The following is a 19,123-nucleotide window of genomic DNA, read 5'->3' as shown; positions in this document are numbered from 1 at the left end:
CATCACCACCCTGCTTTCCTCCTCCAGTAATTTCTTCATGCTCAATACTTGGTATGAGTGGAAACAGGCAGTTGTATTTTTATTGACTTATTTTACTTACTATGATGTCCTCAATGTCATCAAAGCTTGTTGCATCACATGTCAGAATTCCTTCTCTGTGTCTGCATAATAACCCACTGTATTTATGTTCTGTAATCTATATATATTTGGCTTGTTTCCACATTTGAGCTGGTGTGCATACTGATGCTGTGAATATCTTTCAGAGATTTTTGGGCTCAATTGTTTTTAAATGAGAAGTGAAAGCCAGGAGTGGAGTTGCTGGAGCATACAGTGATTCTGCTTTTATTTTGTGAAGGAAGCATCGTACATTTTTCCTCTACAGATGTACCATTTTACACTTTACATCCTTTACAGATGTACCAACAGCAGCATCACTTATGGTTTACGTCAGTTGTTAAGGAAGAGCCATCATAATAGGTTACACGTGGTAGGCTCTTCTTGTCGTTTCCATTTCCCAAGTGACTAGTGATACAGAGCATTTTTCTCCTCCGTTTAATAGATGTTTCTAGAATCCCTTTGAGGATGATTTATTTAAAGTTTTAATTGAGTTGATTTTGTTGTTGTGATTTCTGGGGATAATCCTGTATCAGATAAATGACTTATAAATGTTGTTCCCATCCTATAGATTAACTTTTCACTCCATTGAATAGGTCCCCTTTTACATAGGAGTTATGAAGTTTAATGTAATCAATTCAATTCATTTTTCTTTAGCTAGCTGTACTTGTAGAGACATATTCAAGACACCACTGTGAAATCCTTTGACGTAAATCATCCTATATTGTCTCTGTACTTGTAGAGGGATATTCAGAACACCACTGTGAAATCCTCTAATTTAAATAATTCCCTCTAAGTCTCTCTGTAAGAGCATTGAAGTTTAAGCTCTTGCTTTTATGTTTGACCCAAATTTCAGTTGTTTGACATACATTGTAAGGTGAGAATTCAGCTTTATACTTTTGCATATGGGCATCCAATTTACCCAAGAACATTTGTTGAAATGAATGACCTTTCCCATGTAAAGTTCTTGGCAGTCATATCAAAAATCATTTGACCATTATAAGTGAGAGATGATTCCTGGGAAGGCTATTCTGTTCTATTGGTTCACGGCTGTATTCAAGTCACTATCACGCTAATAGAACTACATGACATTAAAGTAACTTTTTGTGGGTAGAGATGGCTCAGCAGATAAAGGGGCTTGCTGCCAATCCAGATGACCTTGAGACACACATGGTAAAAGAAGAGAACCAGCTCCTATGAGGTGTCCTATGACTGAGTGTGTGTGTGTGTGTGTGTGTGTGTGTGTGTGTGTGTGTGTGACACACACAAATACATAAATAAACAAATAAGTAAAGTGTCATAAAGTAATTTTGATATCTGAAAATGTGACTCCTCCAAATTTAATCTATTTCAAGACTGGTTGTTCAGGGTCTCTGAGATTTCATATGAATTTTGGACAGATTTTCTTTTCTTTTTTTTTTTGCAAAAATGAAAAAAAGATCATTGAAATTTTAATTCAGACTGCATAGAATTTGTGGGTTGGTTTGTCTAGTGTCTTTAAAACAACTGTCCTCCAATTCATGAGTGCAGAACACTGTTCTGTTTATTTCTGTTTTCTTCTACTTTCATCAATGTTCTGTTGGTTTCAATGGACCTGTCTTTAGCCTTTTTTAACTTTACTCCTAGGTTTCTTGATCCTACCATTTCAAAATTCATGTATTTTTTTTCTTTTCTTGCTTTAGGATTACTCATCACTAGTATTTGAATTTTCAACTAATATTTGTATATTGACTTTGATTTTATATCTTACAACTTTGTAAAATCTCACTATTTTAGCAGATCCTTGTGCTTTTCCTAGTTTTTCTTTTTGCGTATGAGATCATACAGTCTGCTTTACAAAGATAATCTTACTTCTTTGTCTCTAATTTAGATGGTATGTTTCTCTTTCTTGACTAAATTTATTTCCCAGTAATATGTTAAATAAATAGAAGTAGTAAAATCTAGCTTATTGCAGACCTCAGAAGAAAATGATCACATTCTTCTCAACCAAATGTGATTCTAGCTCTAAGCATTTAATACACAGTATTTTGTACTGAGATACTTGACTGTTGCTGCTTGTTTGTGTTGTTAGCTGTTTTTGCTCTTTTGGGGAGCTGCCACCCAACTCCCAAATAAATTTCACATGGAGGCTTATTCTTCCTTATAAATACCTGGCCTTAACCTGGCTTGTTTCTTGCCAGCTTTCCTTAACTTTAAAAACTGTCTATCTTTTGCCTCTGGGCTTTTCCCATTCTCTTACTCTTACGCTTACTCCATGGCTTGCTATGTAGCTAAGTGGCTGGCCCCTGGAGTCCTCCTCCTTCTCTGGCTACTTCTTCCTCCCAGATTTCTCCTTCTATATATTCTCTCTGCCTGCCAGCCCCACCTATCCTTTCTCCTACCTTGCTATTGACCGTTCAGTTTTTTATTAGACCATCGGGTGTTTTAGACAGGCACAGTAACACAGCATCACTGAGTTAAAAAAATGCAACATAAACAAAAGTAACACATCTTAATTTTCTACAACAAGTTTGTTGATATTTTTTTTTGTTTGTTTTGTTTTTTGGTTTTTCGAGACAGGGTTTCTCTGTGTAGCTTTGCGCCTTTTCCTGGAACTCACTTGGTAGCCCAGGCTGGCCTCGAACTCACAGAGATCCACCTGGCTCTGCCTCCCGAGTGCTGGGATTAAAGGCGTGCGCCACCACCGCCCGGCTGATATTTTTATTTAACAAAGATATTGAGACAGGTGTAGTAGCTCCTACCTCTAATCCTAGCCCATGGGATGCTAAGACATGAAGGCCATCCTAACTTTCAGAGCATCCTAGACTACATATTGAATCCAGGCCAGCTTCAGGCTACAGAGTCTCAAAAAAGTTGTGTTTATTAATGGCTTATTCTGTATCAGTGATAATAAATAATGATTTCAGTTATTTCTTCACCCTATTCCTACAATGTTTTCACATGTTGAAGAGTGCTTGCATTTCAAATGTAAATTCTACCTGTTCATGTAACGTGGTTAGCTGTAACTCATACCTCCATTATAAGGTCAGTAATTCCTCAACCCATGACTTTTTCAGGACCTCAGAAGCTCAGTGCTTAAAATCTGCAGTTTTCTGGAGAAAAAACTGAGTGATGAAGATGTGGATGCTGTTGTGAGACAATCTATGTTTCAGAACATGAAATCTGACCCACGAGCAAATTATGAAGATATTATAAAAAATGAAATTGGGACAAGAAATGAAGAGGGAAAATTCCTCCGCAAAGGTGATATTTAGTGGTCCACAGCAGCAAAAAAATGTTGAGTGTTCCTTGGAGTACCTAGGAGAAATAATCTGCATTTTCAATGTATTTCTCCAGGTGATAATGCCATTTGGAAGCATCGAACATTTTAGCTGACAGAGAACCTGAAGGGTTTCTAGCAGTGTTTTAGTAAAAAAAACTCTGACAATTTCAATTACTAAATAGATATGACTTTCCTTCCTTTTAGGCCATACAACCTAACCTTTTAAAGTATGTCAGCAGTCTTGTCCTAGGTAATAGATGTGTTAGAAGTGAAGATTCTAATTAATCTTGTGCTGTTGTTTTGTTGGTTTGTTTTGTTTTATTTTGGTTTTTGTTTTGTTTTGTTCAGTTTGTGTGTGTGTGTGTGTGTGTGTGTGTGAGAGAGAGAGAGAGAGAGAGAGAGAGAGAGAGAGAGAGAGAGAGAGAGAAACAGAGAGAGACAGAGAGAGAGAGAGAGAGAGAGAGAGAGAGAGAGAGAGAGAGTTAGAAAAAGAGAGAGAGCGGGAGAGGGAGAGTGTGTGTGTTTCACAGTGTAGCCCAAGGCTGGCTTAAATTCATAATCCTCCTGTCTCTGCACCATACCCCTCCCTGAATGCTAGGATTACAGGCATGAAGGACCATGAACTCCTAGACAAGAAGAGTTTTACTCACTATTTTTTCTAGGATATTGTACAAGCAAACTTACCATATGTTTATATTGAAGACAATGTTTAAAATGCTGTTTCCTCCTTGTGAGATTATTTTCATCATAAAAATTAGAGTGATATCTTAATAACTTTATCTATTATGAATTCAATTAAGTAAATGGGCAATAAACTTATTATGATCTCATTATATGCCAGGAGATGTGGTTAAGAATGAGCATTTCCCTCTTGATACTCTTTTAACATATCATTACTACGAGCATTAGCTTGTATTTTAATATCTGGATTTTTATATTTTTCAAAAACTCTTTTATTTTTTCTCTTCTGCCACTTAACATCAACTCTCACATCTCATTTCTCAGAAGACTAAATGTCTTGCCCATGATAGCTTGCCCTCTGTTCCAAATGCAAACAATCATACCGTTGTCTCTGACTCTGAAGACCCCAAATGTCTACTTTCATTTTAACTAACGTAGTGATCATTACAAATTCTTATCCAGTAAAATTATAACATTAGCTCTTTCAACGTCACCTTGACTTGACTTGCTGAAAACCTCTGGGTTTCATTTTTTTCTCTTTAAAATGAAAAAAAATACATACCTCATAAGGTTATGTTTGAAATATATTGTGTTTGAAGTATAAGTGTTTTCTTAGTATAATGATCGGTACACAGTAAGATGTATTTTTAAAATTCTAATATTTTTTTTTAACTTTTAAAGGGTTTTCTTTTTTTCTAAAAATTGGTTATAACTCAGTGGTAATAGCTAGTGATGCCTATTTACTATGCTGCTACTCTGAAGCTTCTTCTACTGGACTTTTTTCTGTGATGAGAGGAGAGGTAGCCAACCAAACCCTACTGAGAACTCAGCAATGTGCAATGTGAGCTGTAGAGAATAGTAGATGCTGCCGTATGCTTCTTAAGCACCTTACTTATGTGGGTGCTGCACTGTGCTTCTCCCATTAGGTACCATTGGAGACTGGAAACATCATTTGACTGTGGAGCAGAATGAAAGATTTGACAGAATATTCTACGAGAACATGAAAAACATTCCCTTAAAGTTCATCTGGGATATAAATGAGGAGTAGAATTTTAATTACCATGTGAATTAATCATATAAAAATGTACTAGCTGGAGGCCATATTTTAACATTAAAATTAATTAATTTTGCTCACTTAACTATTAATCATAAAGCACAATTCATGAGCAAAATGATTAACTTGTGTTGAGGTTGCTTGCCATAACATTAATTTCAAAGGTGACCATGAGCATTGGTATCCTTTACCAAATGGTTTAACAGTAAGCACCAGACAAGGCTTGCAGATACCTTCAGAGAATATTCTATAGTTCACATTTTCTTTCCCTTCAATTAATTTAGGATCAAGTAAATATTAAAAATCCATTTATTCTTATAATTGGACTTTAGTTCTTTGCCTTTAAAATCAATAAGACTGTTAAAATAAAAAAGAAGAGATGTCATATACAAACACATATGCCTTTTTAAAATAATGTAACAGGTCTCAGTTTGCAATAAAGACATGAAAATCAAAGATTAAACACATACTGGTCCAAGTGCATATGCCCAGGATCTGGGCCCACACCTGGGGCCATGTGGGGATTCGAGGGCCATGCTGCTGTTGGGTCCCTGCCGATCTAAGTGACCTGTACTGCCAATCGGGACCATGGTACATTTGAGCCTGGGCTGCTGCCCAGGACTATGTCTGGGTCCATGTTCCAATCACAGATGGAGTCTGTATTGATGTCTATGGCCCTTAGTGCCACTAAGGGCCATACAGATGTCAGGGGCCTGGGCCACCACCTAGGGCCACGTTAGTATCAATGGGTAGCGTCTCTGCTGGGGCCATGTAAATCTGAGTAGCCTGTGCTGCCTCCCAGGGCCATGGTATGCTCTGGGCCTAGACTGCTATGAGCCATGTCTGGGTCCATGATTCTGCCACAGCTGCCATCTGTGTTGATGTCTATGGCTCCTTTTACCACCAAAAGCAGTGAGGATAGGCCTGCACGGAGTTGGCCCTGTCCCTCAGTGGACTCCACCACTCTGGAGAACAGGCCCTGCACCTCCTCAGGGCAACACAGCAGAACTGTCCCTGCTGGTGGGGGTAGGGGTGTGGGTGAGCAGACCCTGAAGACAGGAGAGTAGGAGGGCTAGCCCTAATGTCTGTCCACGGTGGTGTAGGCTAGGGAAAGGTACCCCTTTTGCCCCTTGCTCCTCACCCCTTACCATCTACTGCAGGCAGGAAAAGCTGATCCTGGGGTCACGAGAGTGGGTGAGCTGATCCTGCCCCTCACCAGCTTCAGGACCGGGAAAAGCAGGCCCTGCACCTCACCTGGGCAGCACAATGGAGCTGACCCTGTTGGCGGGGGGGGGGGGGGGGGGGGGGGGGGCTCAGGTGAGTGGGCCTGGGAGGCATGAGAGCAGGAGGGCTGACCCTTCTCCCCACCCCTGTCTTTCACGCGGTAGCATGCGTGAGGAAAACAAAATGTTCCTCTTCCCCTTGCCCCCTGCCACCTGTGGCAGGGGAGAAAGATGGCCACTGGGCCTTGAGAGTGGGAGAACTGGCCCTGCCCCTCATCAGCTGCAGCACACAGCCAAGTGAGAACAGCTCTTCACCTCAGCAGCACACTAGAACTGACCCTGTTGGCAGGGGGCAGGGGAGCAGGGCCAGAGAGCAGGAAAGCTGCTCCCCTCCCTCATATGCCATGGGATGGTAAGGGTAAGGGAAATATACCCTCACCTCCCACCTCTTACCACCTGCGGCAGGTGGGAGAGCCAACCTCAGGGTCATGAGAAAGGAAGAGCTGGCCGTGCCCCTTACCAAGTGCGGCAATCCAGAGAGCGAGCCCTGCACCTCACCGGGGCAAAACAGTAGAGCTGGCCCTGGTAGTGTGAGTGCAGGCAAGCTGGACCCCAAGGGTATATAAGAACAAGAGAACCGGCCTCTGCTTGTTATCTGCTGCATTGGGTGAGACAGTGCTGGAGAGCGCACCCTGGTGGTGACAACGAGGGAAAGCTGGCAGGCTGACCAACCCAGCTACCACCCAGGCCCAGAAACGGGGCTGTGAGTTGGCCCACCCTCAACAACCACCCGCTCTGTGGACTGCTGTAGCATGTGAAGGCACCAGACCTGCAGATCCAAAGCTGCAGGATCTCCATGATCACAAAGCAACAACAGAATATCCAAGAGGAGTCCCCGTGAGGGCCCAGTATCCAGGGTGTAGCAGAAGCCAGAGGCCTCGAACCTGACCAGTGACTCATATGAAAAGAACACTTACAAGTAAAGATGTATGGACTAGAGGGTATATACTGTGTGACTCACTGGGCCACAGGACAGCTTCCATGCTGAGATTTTTTATTATTATTTGATTTTTATTTGTTTATTGTGTGTGTGTGTGTGTGTGTGTGTGTGTGTGTGTGTGCTTGTGTGTATGTTTCTATTTTTGTTTTCTTTGGTTTGGTTTGGTTTTACTTTTAAATTTTCTTTGGGGGGAGGTTGCAAGGGCAGAGGGCAGATTGAGGGGACAAGGAGATGGGTGGGATCAGGATGCATGATGTGAAGTCCACAAAGAATGAATAAAAGGTTAAATAAAAAAAAAAACATATGCTCGTTCAATTACAAGGTATCAGGATGAAAACAGTTCTGTCTGTAACATATTCTCATAAGCCCAGGCCATAAACTCACTTTAATAACTAGAAAAAAACCTAGGTGACCTTAAAATTCTCGATGGAGAAAGAATTTAATTAATAAAGCAACTATAGGCATTTAAAAAGCTGACTGTATTTGGATCATGAATACATACGGTAGCCGCATTCATAGCAGTCATCCAATGGAGCCAACCCACGTTGGCCAGCTTTGCACCACTGTAACAAAATACTCAAGATGGTTAACTTATGGGGATCAAAGTCTATTTTGGTTTGTGGTTTCAACTGTCTGAGTGTACCGGTGCTTTACAGCCCCTGGCAAGAAAGGGCTGTATGCAACCCTGGATGCAAAGAGAAGAAAAAGGAGGCTAGGGGTTAAATATCCCACTCAAGGGCATGCCTCCCATTTGGCCCTCCCAGTAAATTCTAATAGTGTCATGGGCTGGGAGCCAAGCCTTTGCAATATGTCCATTTGTGGGAAACTTGTTAAGATAACATGCATCACATTGCCCATGTATGCTGAAGCAAATACATGAATTAATGGCACCACAAACGATAGTGGTGTGTGTCATATTCTTTTGTTGTTTTGGGGTTCTTGCTGTTGTTTTTTTTTTTTTTTTGAGACAGGGTCTCTCTACATGGTCCTGGTGGTCCTAAACTCACTATTGTAGACCAGGCTGGCCTGAAACTAGCCTGCCTCTGCCTCCTGAGTGCTGGGATTAAAGGTGTACACCACTATACCTGGCTTGTATCATACTATTTTCCTATGTGGCAAATACATGAGAGAATCCATTTAAGAAGAGAAAGATTCATTTTGGATCCTGGGTTCAGAGGTTCCAGCTCATGGTTAGCTGACTTCATTGTCTCAGGACCCATGGTGGTACAGGACATCATGAGGGCTTGAAACTTCTGCAGGAGTGTCTCCGTGAAATACTTTGTTGCAAATAAGAATAAGTTGGTTCCAATCAGCTTATACAACATGTAGTATTTCATTACAGTGATTTATGGAATACCAGGGAAGGGATTTTCTTGGACCTATGGACATCCATAAACAATAAATATGAAGCAGAAAGGGATTTACGGTTTATAAATCTTTCCTTTCTGATTTCTTATTTTGAGATTTTGTGTTCTATCATCCATGTTCACTGTCCATAAAAATTATTTTAATGACAGCCATTAAAATGTGGTAGGAAAGACCATCCTAACGGGTGTGGGAACCACTGCCGTGGATTTTGCGATGAGACTGAACTCAACTCAGAATGTACTATGGCCAAGTTTAGGACAGGGGCTAGCGAAAACCCAATTAGTGAACAACTCAGAAACACAGGAGTGAGGGAAATACCGTGTGAACTGACTTAACAGGCTCCTTGCTGAAGCCAGATCAGGGTGACCTGTCATCTCCTGCAGGAAGAGGATAGATAAGAAGCCTAGTCAGATGTTGATGGCCATCAGATTGAAAGGATGAGGCATTCTTGTTAAATAGACTTGGAAAGAATCTTTACTATAAACTGTATTTGGGGATTTGCAGAGAAAGACCTAGCTAGAATAAGGTTCGTAAACCTAACTAAAGTTAAGCTCAACACAGCTGGGCGTGCTAACACAGGTCTTTAATCCTAGAACTTGGGAGGCAGAACCAGGTGGATCTCTATAAGTTTGAGGCCAATCTAGTCTACAAATGGAGTTCCAGGAAAGCCAGGACTGTTACACAGAAAAACCTTGTCTTGGGGAAAAAAAAAAAAAAAAGATGAGATAAGCAAAGTGTCTTTCAGTCCTCTCCCTTGTACAAGTAATGAAGAAACAATCTCTTCCATTTGAATACGTTCAATTATTCAACCACTTGGCTTTTGTTCACTAAAAATCAACTAGATTGGCATTTGGCACTCGATGGTAGACAATATTTGCTCAGTAGGGTAGAATTTAGTTATTTTGTGAGGGAAAAATCTATGAAAATGAAAAAAGCAAAATCAATAGTTGGAAACTCACTTTTTGAGTACAGAGAACTGGCTGATGACTAATCTAAATATTGAAGTGTCTTTTGAGTAATTCAATGAACCAAAACAGTAAACTCAATTTTGAATACACCATGGGAAAGTGAGAATATGCAGCCAGATTACAGGGTTGAAGGGGTCACTAGATGGAAAATTATTGAGGAAAAACATGTAGGGTGAGGGAGATTCTGGCTTAATAAACCTAACAGGATTCTTCCCTAAAGCAGGACAGAGTGATTGGACATCTCATGGAACACTGAGGAAGGTAAGTAAGTAATGGGGCTTACAGCTGAGTATGATATGAGATAGCTTGCCAAGCTAGCCAGACAATAGATGCCATACTATCTTGTGTTTATTTCATAAACTCTAGGGAGGTAACGGTTTTCATTCAATCACTCTAAAGATGTTTCAATATTTAGATTAATCATCAGTCAGTTCTCTGTACTCAAAAAGTGAGTTTCCAACGATTGACTTTTGCTTTTTTTTTAATTTTAATAGATTTTCCCTCACAAAATAAATACAAGATAAAGGGTCATACAAAACCAAAGATTGCCTTCTTTATACATTACCCTGTCTCTGACTATTAATTGAGAGACCTTATACATGTAAGTCATTCCTAGCTTTATAGTATGCATGAAACTGCAGTCAAATAGTCAATATTCTATTTCTGAGCTATGTGAAAGGGAAGACTATGTACATTATGAAATATATGTAAATCAATGTAAGATCTTAATTTCTATTTTAAATGCAAATGTTACAAATGCAAACAATTACAAAGAAAATTCTCCCCAGTAGTTTTTGTTATTGTTTTTTGTTTATTTGGTTTTTGGTTTTTGGTTTTTCAAGACATGGTTTCTCCATGTAGTTTTGGTGTCTGTCCTGGATCTCACTCTATAGACCAGGCTGGCCTGGAACTCATAGAGATCTGCCTGGCTCTGCTTCCCAAGTGCTGGGATCAAAGGTATGCGCAACTGCCACCAGGCCAGTAGTTTCATATTAGTAAACTTAAAAGAAAAACTGGGTTTGTACAAAGCAAACAACTCTAGACTTTCAGTCTAAGAATATATTGGAAAACCATTATTTCCCTGGAGTTTATATTCTACTTTGCATAATGAGACAATATCCAGCATAAAAGAATATATGTTGAAAATAGAACTCAAAGTTTGGATTTAAAATTCCTCTTCAGAGTGAGGTAAAGCTGAACCAAGTGTGACAAATGAATCGCATACACACAGTGCTAAGGAATCATATTTTTGGGGAAAGCGGGCCTAGGGGACAGAAAGGACACACCTGATACAAGCTAATAAAGAATCTTGAAGAAGCTGTAGCTTGGATTCATGAAATCAAGGAGTTAGGAGAGAATTCTGATGCCCTCACTTAAGTGGAAGTGTCCCTGTTAGAACCTCCTCAGAAAACCACACTGATTCTGCTCGCTGCCCCTCTGAAGGGAGTGGCCCCTCCTCAGGACATCTCCTATCTTTCAGCTTTCCAGAAAACTGCTATCTAGAAAATAAGTCAAAACTTGGGCCTGGATTGGCTTGACTCTGTCAGGACCTGAGCCCCACAGAGGGCACCTACAGAGCCCTGGGCACATTTCATTCGTATTCATGCCCTTGTGCTGTAGCTGCTACTACACCCATTGTGCAGAATGGGCCAGGTCCCTGTACAGGACCATGACCAAGGCCACACACTGAAGAAGGGGCTGTGCCAGGACACATCCCCAACCTCCCAACTCCTTCCGGTCCGCAGGCCATTTAGACTGATCAAATCAAACAAGCGTGTTGCTTGATAGACAAATTGAAGAGACCAGAGAGAAACTGGAATTCTGGGGGACTACCTGAGCAAAGTGTAACTGATGTAAGCACATCAATTCAATCTAATGATTTCGATTACAACAGAATTAGGATAGTTACCAGAGCTGGTCTAAGAACTCAACAAAAATACAGCCCAAACCATACTGTCCGTCAAAGTCATCATAATTTTGAAGACTTAAAAATCCTTTCCATGAAACAAAAGTGACAGCTTCTCAGAAGCCGTTAGCCTGGTGGAGGCAGATGGGAGACAGACACTGAGGGATCTGACGCGCGTGCCTCTACCGGCAACTGTCAGGTCTTCTCAGACGCCCCTGCACTCTGCGTGGCAGCCAGGTGAAGTTCCTCCACTCTAGCGATGATGGTGCTCACTTGTACCAAGGCAGCACTGGAATCCCCAAGAGCTAAGTAAGCATTGGAGGCTCTCCCACACTGACCCGGAACACTGCAACCTTGGGAAGGAATCTGAGTTGCAAGTTCACATTGCGATCCCCGGAGCAAAGGAAATATTGCTCTCCTGCACTAACCCAGACACTGCAACTTTCGGAAGGGATCTGAGCTGCAGCAGGTCATGTTGTGATCCCCAGAGCAAAGTAAACATTGGAAGCTCTTCAGAGCGGACCCAAGAGACTGTAACCTTCAGGAGGGACCTGAGCTACTGACTAGCTCTCAGTCAAAGAGCTCCGGGTGTCATGAGATCGCACTTCTTGAACAAAAGCCCTGCTAAGATTCCTCACAAGACCATCATCTGTACCACCTTGCAGGCTTTGATCGGTACCACTCTCATCCTGACGAGCTGCCTTCTGCTGACCGGCTACATCAGGCACGTGGGGACCAACCGGGCCATCGTCGTCCTGATTGTGGGCCTCTTGCTCTTTGTGCCAGGGTGTTACCATCTGATCATCATCTATAGAACCTGCAGAGGCTGCCTGAACTACTCTTACAGTGACCTTCCAGACTGTGAGGACTAGCCCACAGCAGCAGGGAAGGGGGTCACAGGTGGGACTGAGCAAAGCTGCAAGGCCTTGGCAGGTGGAAAATTACACCTGGAATTTAAAGAATTCTGCAACTTTATAAATGACAAATAAAATTATAACCCTATTTTACCAGTTCATTCCAAAAAGCAGCTTGAACTTACAGCTAGCCAAAGGTCAAACTGCGTCTATTTTTAATCCCCGACCCTCCCGAAAGCACCTGTTAAAATTTCTGCATGGATATTTATAGTCAGAGAAGAGCATGAAAACCGAAATCTGAGTGGCAGTGTTGGGCTACCATCACCCTATGTAGAGTTGAACATGCATTTAATACTCCTGATTGACACTTTTACTACGTGGCAACTGGGAAAGGCTGATATCAATTTTGTAATATTAATTTATTCTAATATTACACTGTTTAATATCCTCCACTTATCTCTAACTTTGTAGTCTATATATTATTTAGTAAAACCAAATATCATTTGAGAAAAAAAAATACTATTGTTTTGTTGTGCCGAGGCCCTATGGCTTCTGGAAACAAACTTACTTAAATTCAAGAAGCAAGCTTTCTTGGCCATGGGGCCTTGGAAAGATTCCCTTAACACAGTGAGACAGCTGGGGAGCATAATTCCTACTGTTTGAGACCCCAGTAAGCACAATATTTTAGATCAGTGGCATGAGACAGGAATAGTCAAAGAAAAGTTAGTTATTCTCTGGAAAATAAGCTTCTTTTTCTCCTCGCCCCTTAGCACCTGTGGCAGGTGGGAGAGCTGGCCCTGCCCCCCCCCCCCACTACAGCACATGGAGAATGAGCCCTGCACCTCACCTGGGCAGCACAGTAGAGTTGACCCTGTTAACCCTGTTAGCAGGGGTGAAAGTGAGCTAGCCTTGGGCGTGTGAGAGCAGGAGAGCTGACCCCGCCCCCCTTGTCTGCCATGTGGTGGCATGGGTGAGGGAAAGATGCCCCCTCCTTGGCACCTGTGGCAGGTGGGAGAGCTGGCCTCCAAGGTATGAGAGTGGGAGAGCTGGCCCTACCCCTCCCCACCTGCAGCACTCTGGAGATCCAGCTCTGCACCCTTCCTGGGCAAAACAGTAGGGCTGGCCCTGGTGGGGTGGGTGCAGGTGAACCTGCCCCAAGGGTGTGAGAGCTGGAGAAATGGCCTGGCTCCTTGCTGTCTGTTGCATTGGGTGAGCTAGATGGGGCAGTACTGGAGAGCTCACCCTGGTGGTGACAATGAGGGAAAGCTGGCAGGCTGACTGACCCAGCTACCACCTAGACCCAGAACCAGGGCTATGAGTTGGCCCATCTCAGCATCCACCAAATCTATCAACTGCTGGAGCATATGAAGGGACCAGACCTGCAGATCCAAAACAGCAGGATCTCCATGACACAGGACAACAGGATATCCAAGAGGAGTCCCAGTGAGGGCCCAGTATCCAGGGTGTAGCAGAAACCTGAGGCCTTGAACGAACCAGAATAATGACGCATTGCAATAAACACAAGTAGAGATGTGTGAACTAAAGGATGTACTGTGTGACTCACTGGGCCACACTGCAGCTTCCATGTCAAGGATTTTTGGTTTGGTTTTGTGTTTTTCTTTTAAATTTTATTTTATTTTGGAGGTGGAGGTTGCAAGGGCAGAAGGTGGAAGAGAGGGAACGAGAAGATGAGTGGGGTCAGGATACATGATGGGAAATCCACAAAGAATCAATAAAAAGTTAAAATAGATTTATTTCTCTAGAAGAACATAGATTAACTATAAATTAACGGCGAGTTGCTGCCATCCACTTCAGTCTAGCATGGGGAGCAGAGTCACTGCTGAGAGCGGGACTACCCATATAAAGCTGCAGTCTCAGTGTGAACCAGGAGACTGGGTTGATTCTTATTTTTATTAGCCTTTTTTTTTTTTTTTTTGAGGTTATTGTACAAAGAAGGCAGATCCAGGACTTATGGGGCCTGCAGCCTCTTTACTTTGGAGAAGTCTCTGACTAAGAAAATATAACATTATAAATATGAAGTTTATGAAAAAGCCTAGCAAGGGTGGACCCTGAATCTCAGATTCACTGTTAATTCTAAAGTAAGTCTGGCTTTGGGACAGAAGCAACGTGAAGTGGCGGCGCGGCTATGTCTGCCATTTGGCTGCCGCACTTGATAAAAGGAGACAGCTGGTAAATCAGTGATGTCTTTCGGACTTCAGGGATGAAGCATTTAAAAACCAGATTCTGGGCTGGAGAGAGAACTCGGCAGTTAAGAGCACTGGCCTGCTATTCCAGGAGACCCAGGTTCTATTCCCAGTACCTTCAGGGAGGCGAACCTCCACACCACACCTTCTGGGACAGCAGTTCCATGGGCTCTGATCCCCTCTTCCTGGCACTGCACACTCACGATGCACAGACACACCTGCAGGCCAAGCACCCATATACATAATTTTTAAATTAAAAATAGAAACGATAGAAACGTATTTTCTGGAGCTTTATATTTTGTTGTGTAAGAGATCTATCTTGCGGGCCACAAGATTCAGCTGTGTATTAAAGCTATACGTTGACCAGTCACAGGTCTGTCAAAAGGCAAAGCCATTTATTATGAATATTTGGTGTTATCCAGTCTTTAATATTTCAACTGTCTTCTGCCATGAAATTCTTGCGTGCCCAAATATTTCCAGACTACAGTTCAGCTCCTTGGACCTGCTAAACTTCTAAGTTACTAACTCCCCCCCACCCCCACCCACCCCCACCATTCAAAATTGCCTCAGATTACCCTTCAGTGGAGTTTCTCTCTTCTCAGGTGACTCCAGGTTGTGTCAAACTGATAATGAAAACCAACCAGTTGCCTTAGAGTTTCTATTGCTGTGATAAAACACCATGACCAAAAGCAACTTTGGGAGGAAAGAGTTTAATCAGCCTACACTTCCTTATCAAAGTTCATCACTGAGGGAAGTCAAGGTAGGGACCTGGAGCCAAGAGCTGGAGTGGAACAGCATCTATCAATAATCAATCAAAAAAATGCATCACAGATTTGTCCACAAGCCAATCTGGTAGGGGCACTTTCTCAATTGAGATTCCCTCTTCCATAACAACTCTAGGTTGTGTTAATTTAATATAAAAATTAGCCAGCACATCAGGATACCAAAAAAAAGTGAGAGACCTCTACAATAAAAACTTTAAAATGCTAAACAAAGAAGTTGAAGATACTAAAGGATAAGAAGCTATGCCTCCCATGCTCATGTATACAAAGAATTAATATTGTAAAAATGGCTATACTGCTGGGTGGTGGTGGCGCACGCCTTTAATCCCAGCACTCGGGAGGCAGAGCCAGGTGAATCTTTGTGAGTTCAAGGCCAGCCTGGGCTACCAAATGTGTTCCAGGAAAGGCACAAAGCTACACAGAGAAACTCTGCCTTGAAAAACCAAAAAAAAAAAAAAAAAAAAAAAAAAAAAAAAAAAAAAAAAAGGCTATACTACCAAAAGCAACCTACAGGTTCAATGCAGTACCCCATCAGAACCTCAGAGTCATTCTTCACAAAAACTTTAGCTCACATAAGACTTCATCTCTATAAGAAAAGCTACAGAAAATTAATGTTTGCTGAGAGAGAGAGAGAGAGAGAGAGAGAGAGAGAGAGAGAGAGAGAGAGAGAGAGAATCAGTCTTCTCCAGAGATAAGCTGTCTGATAGACTTGCCAATGTCAACCCTAAACATATATGGCCAATACTAGATAATTTCATCAGGTAGTGTTTATAAGCCTATATACGTATGTGTGATAGAGAGGTGATTATAATTAATAGGAAGCCATAAATTTAAGGAATTGGAGGGAGGAGAATGTGGGAAAGAATGATGTATATTAATTTCTAAACAAAACAAAAGACCGTAGATAGCCAAAGCAATTCTGAGAAAAATGCTGGAATTATCACCGTGTCTGATTTCAAGTTATACTATAGAGCCATAGTAATAAAAGCATGTGAGGCTGTAGACATGGCTCAGCAGTTAAGAACACTTGTTGCTCCTTCAGAGGCCCAGAGCTCACTTCCTAGCACCCATGTCAGGCAGTTAATAACTGCTTGTAACTCCAGCTCCAGGAAATTCAATGCTCTCTTCTGACCTCCTCAGGCACACACATCCAGGTTCACGTGCATGCACACAGACACATACAGATACACACATAAATAAGTAAATAATAAAATCTTAATTTAAAAAAGTGCAATGCTGGTACAAAAACAGACACAAAAATCAGTGGAATGAAATATAAGAACCAGAATTAAACTCAAGTAGCTATGGCCACTTGATTTTTGAAAAAGATTTCAAAAATATGCCCTAGAGAAAAAGCAATCTCTTCAACAAATGTTGCTAGCAAAAAGTGGATATTCATATGTAGAAGAATGAAAATAGATCTCTATATCTCACCCCATCTTAAAATCAATTTCCAATGCACCAAAGACCTTAATGCAAAGCCTGAAATTCTCAAATTGATAAGGGAAAAGGTAAGGAAAACACTTTGAGATATTGGCATAGACAAATCCTTTCTGAATAGGACTGCAGTTGCTCAGGAAGTAGCACCTGTAACAAGTGGGACCTCGTGGAACTTAAAAGCTTCCTTACATCAAAGGAAACAACAGAATGAAGGGATAGCCTACAGAATGGGACAAAATCTTTACAAGGTATGCACCAAACAGAGGATTCATATCTGGAATATTCAAAGATCTCAACAACAAGAAAGTGAACAACCCAGTCAGTACATGGATTGATGAAATGAGCAGGATAGTCTCAAAAGACCAAGTACAGGAGGACAGAGGGATGGGTCAGTGGTTCCGAGCACTTCCTGCTCTTCCAGAGGACATGAATTCAGTTTCTGTCGTGTTTTGTGACATTTCCTCGCAGGGTAAGAGTGCCGCTAAATAACTAACGTCTGGTGCCATGAACCGAGTGGGCGCTTCCGGGCACCCTGAGCCTGGAAACCTGTAAACTGGGGATTGCTCCACACAAACCGGGGACTCTGCTCCGCAAGTGACAGACTGCTCTCCATTTCACCTGGCCTCACTAAACTACATCCAACACTGCTTCTCCGATTGGTGAGTCCCCCACTTTTTGGCCAGCGTAAATGGTTTCCTGAATCTTGTTGAGTGTCCGGCGCCTCACTAAGTATTCTTGAAGCTGGGGAAACCCCTGGCCACGGTCTTTATTGGCTACGGTTGGCCCCTATCGCAGGCCTAAATTTCTAGCCATCTCCCACATCTGCAGCCTGAGATATTCCTCGCAGTGGGACCACCGTCGTTGGGTGCATCCTGGGGGCCGCATGAGGGCGACACGTTCTTCTGGCTTGACGAAGCAGTAGATGCTGTCCGGATTCCCGGGGAATCCTTGCCTCTTGTGCCCCACCCCACCCCGCTTCTCTGGCTGACCAGTCAATTAGCGGCCTGTGCCTGGTATCTGTCCTTGGCCTTGGGGACACCTGGGGCCTTGGCTCCAGATCACGTTTGGTTTTTTTTTTTTTTTTTTTTTTTTTTTTCTGCCTCTCTGCTGCAGACATGGGAAACGAGGCTTCCAACCCTTAGTCCTTCCTCTCCATTAGGCTGTTTTCTTGAAGCTTTAAAACCTCTCAGCTTAATGCCTTACATAAAGATTCCTAAGCTGATCCGTCTCTGTACTAAGAAATGGCCCAAATACGCTTTACAAAACAACAAAAAATGGCTGCCGAGCGGCTCCTTAGATCCCAATATTTTACGGGAGTTCTCTGTTTTCTGTCAGCGAGCAGGCAAATGGAAAGAGTTGCTTTCTTCTTTCTCAATGCTAAACCGTCTCTTCTGGATTCCTTCTCTCCTGCTCACATACTCCTAGCTATGCCTAAACCGGAGGATTCTCTGACTCCGGAATCTCTGACTCTAGATCCTGCTAACGAACCTCCACCTATTCGACCTCTGGCTCCCACTCCTACTCCTAGGGCGACTGTTCCTTCAGCTCCTCTTCCAGATTCTTCTCCCTCTAAAGCTGCTTCTCCCTCGGCAGCGGTCATTTCCAAAGGCCCTGACCTGGCTCCAACCTTCACCCCCACTACCACCCGCTCTTGGACTGCTAAATTGCCTGATTCCAGCCATCCAAATCCTTCCACTGTTCTCCCTTTGTGAGAGGTGGCTGGTGTGGATGGACTGATTAAGGTTCATGTTCCACTCTCTCTCGCAGAACTCTCTCAGATAGAAACTAAGCTGGGTTCTTATACTTCTAATTCTGCTCCCTTTATTAAACAGTTTCAATATATAACTCAATCTTATAGTCTCACCTTTCATGATATATACACGAAACTTTCTAATAACTTACTTCCTGAGGAGCGCAGGCGGGTATGGGAACAGGCTAGGACCCATGCAGACGAAATTCACCAGATTAACCTTTCACACCCCCCAGGAACTGAGGTGGTTCCTGACCAAGAACCACACTGGGACTATAACACCCAGGGTGACTGTCTAGCCAGAGATAGGTTTATTGCCTGTCTCCTGACAGGCCTCCGTAAGGCTGCCCTAAAACCAGTAAACTATGAAAAACTAAAAATGGTAATTCAGGATAAGGACGAAAATCTGTCTCATTTCTTAGAGCGGCTCACCAAGGCTCTACTTCAGTTCACTAGCTTGGACCCAGAGAGCCCTGAGGGCAGGCAGCTCCTAATGACCCACTTTGTCTCACAGAGC

The 19,123-nt window shown here is 42.5% G+C and overlaps 1 protein-coding gene across 1 annotated transcript in view; it reads left to right on the top strand.

The window, feature by feature from the left end:
• The window catches only part of LOC128118153 (amine sulfotransferase-like), a 29,533-nt gene extending 24,021 nt beyond the window's left edge, over nt 1-5,512 (top strand). Inside the window, exons 6-7 of the mRNA XM_052750651.1 lie at nt 3,171-3,357; nt 4,984-5,512. Coding sequence (XP_052606611.1) covers nt 3,171-3,357; nt 4,984-5,105 — 309 coding nt within the window. The 3' untranslated portion in view covers nt 5,106-5,512. The remainder of the gene's footprint in view (nt 1-3,170; nt 3,358-4,983) is intronic.
• The last annotated feature ends 13,611 nt before the right edge of the window (nt 5,513-19,123 follow it).

The sequence above is a fragment of the Peromyscus californicus genome, unplaced genomic scaffold (assembly GCF_007827085.1).
Source record: "Peromyscus californicus insignis strain IS unplaced genomic scaffold, ASM782708v3 Scaffold_22__1_contigs__length_63687245, whole genome shotgun sequence".
Taxonomy (NCBI): Eukaryota; Metazoa; Chordata; class Mammalia; order Rodentia; family Cricetidae; genus Peromyscus; species Peromyscus californicus.
Note: the sequence above shows the minus strand (reverse complement) of the source record. Positions and strands in the feature narration are given on the sequence as shown.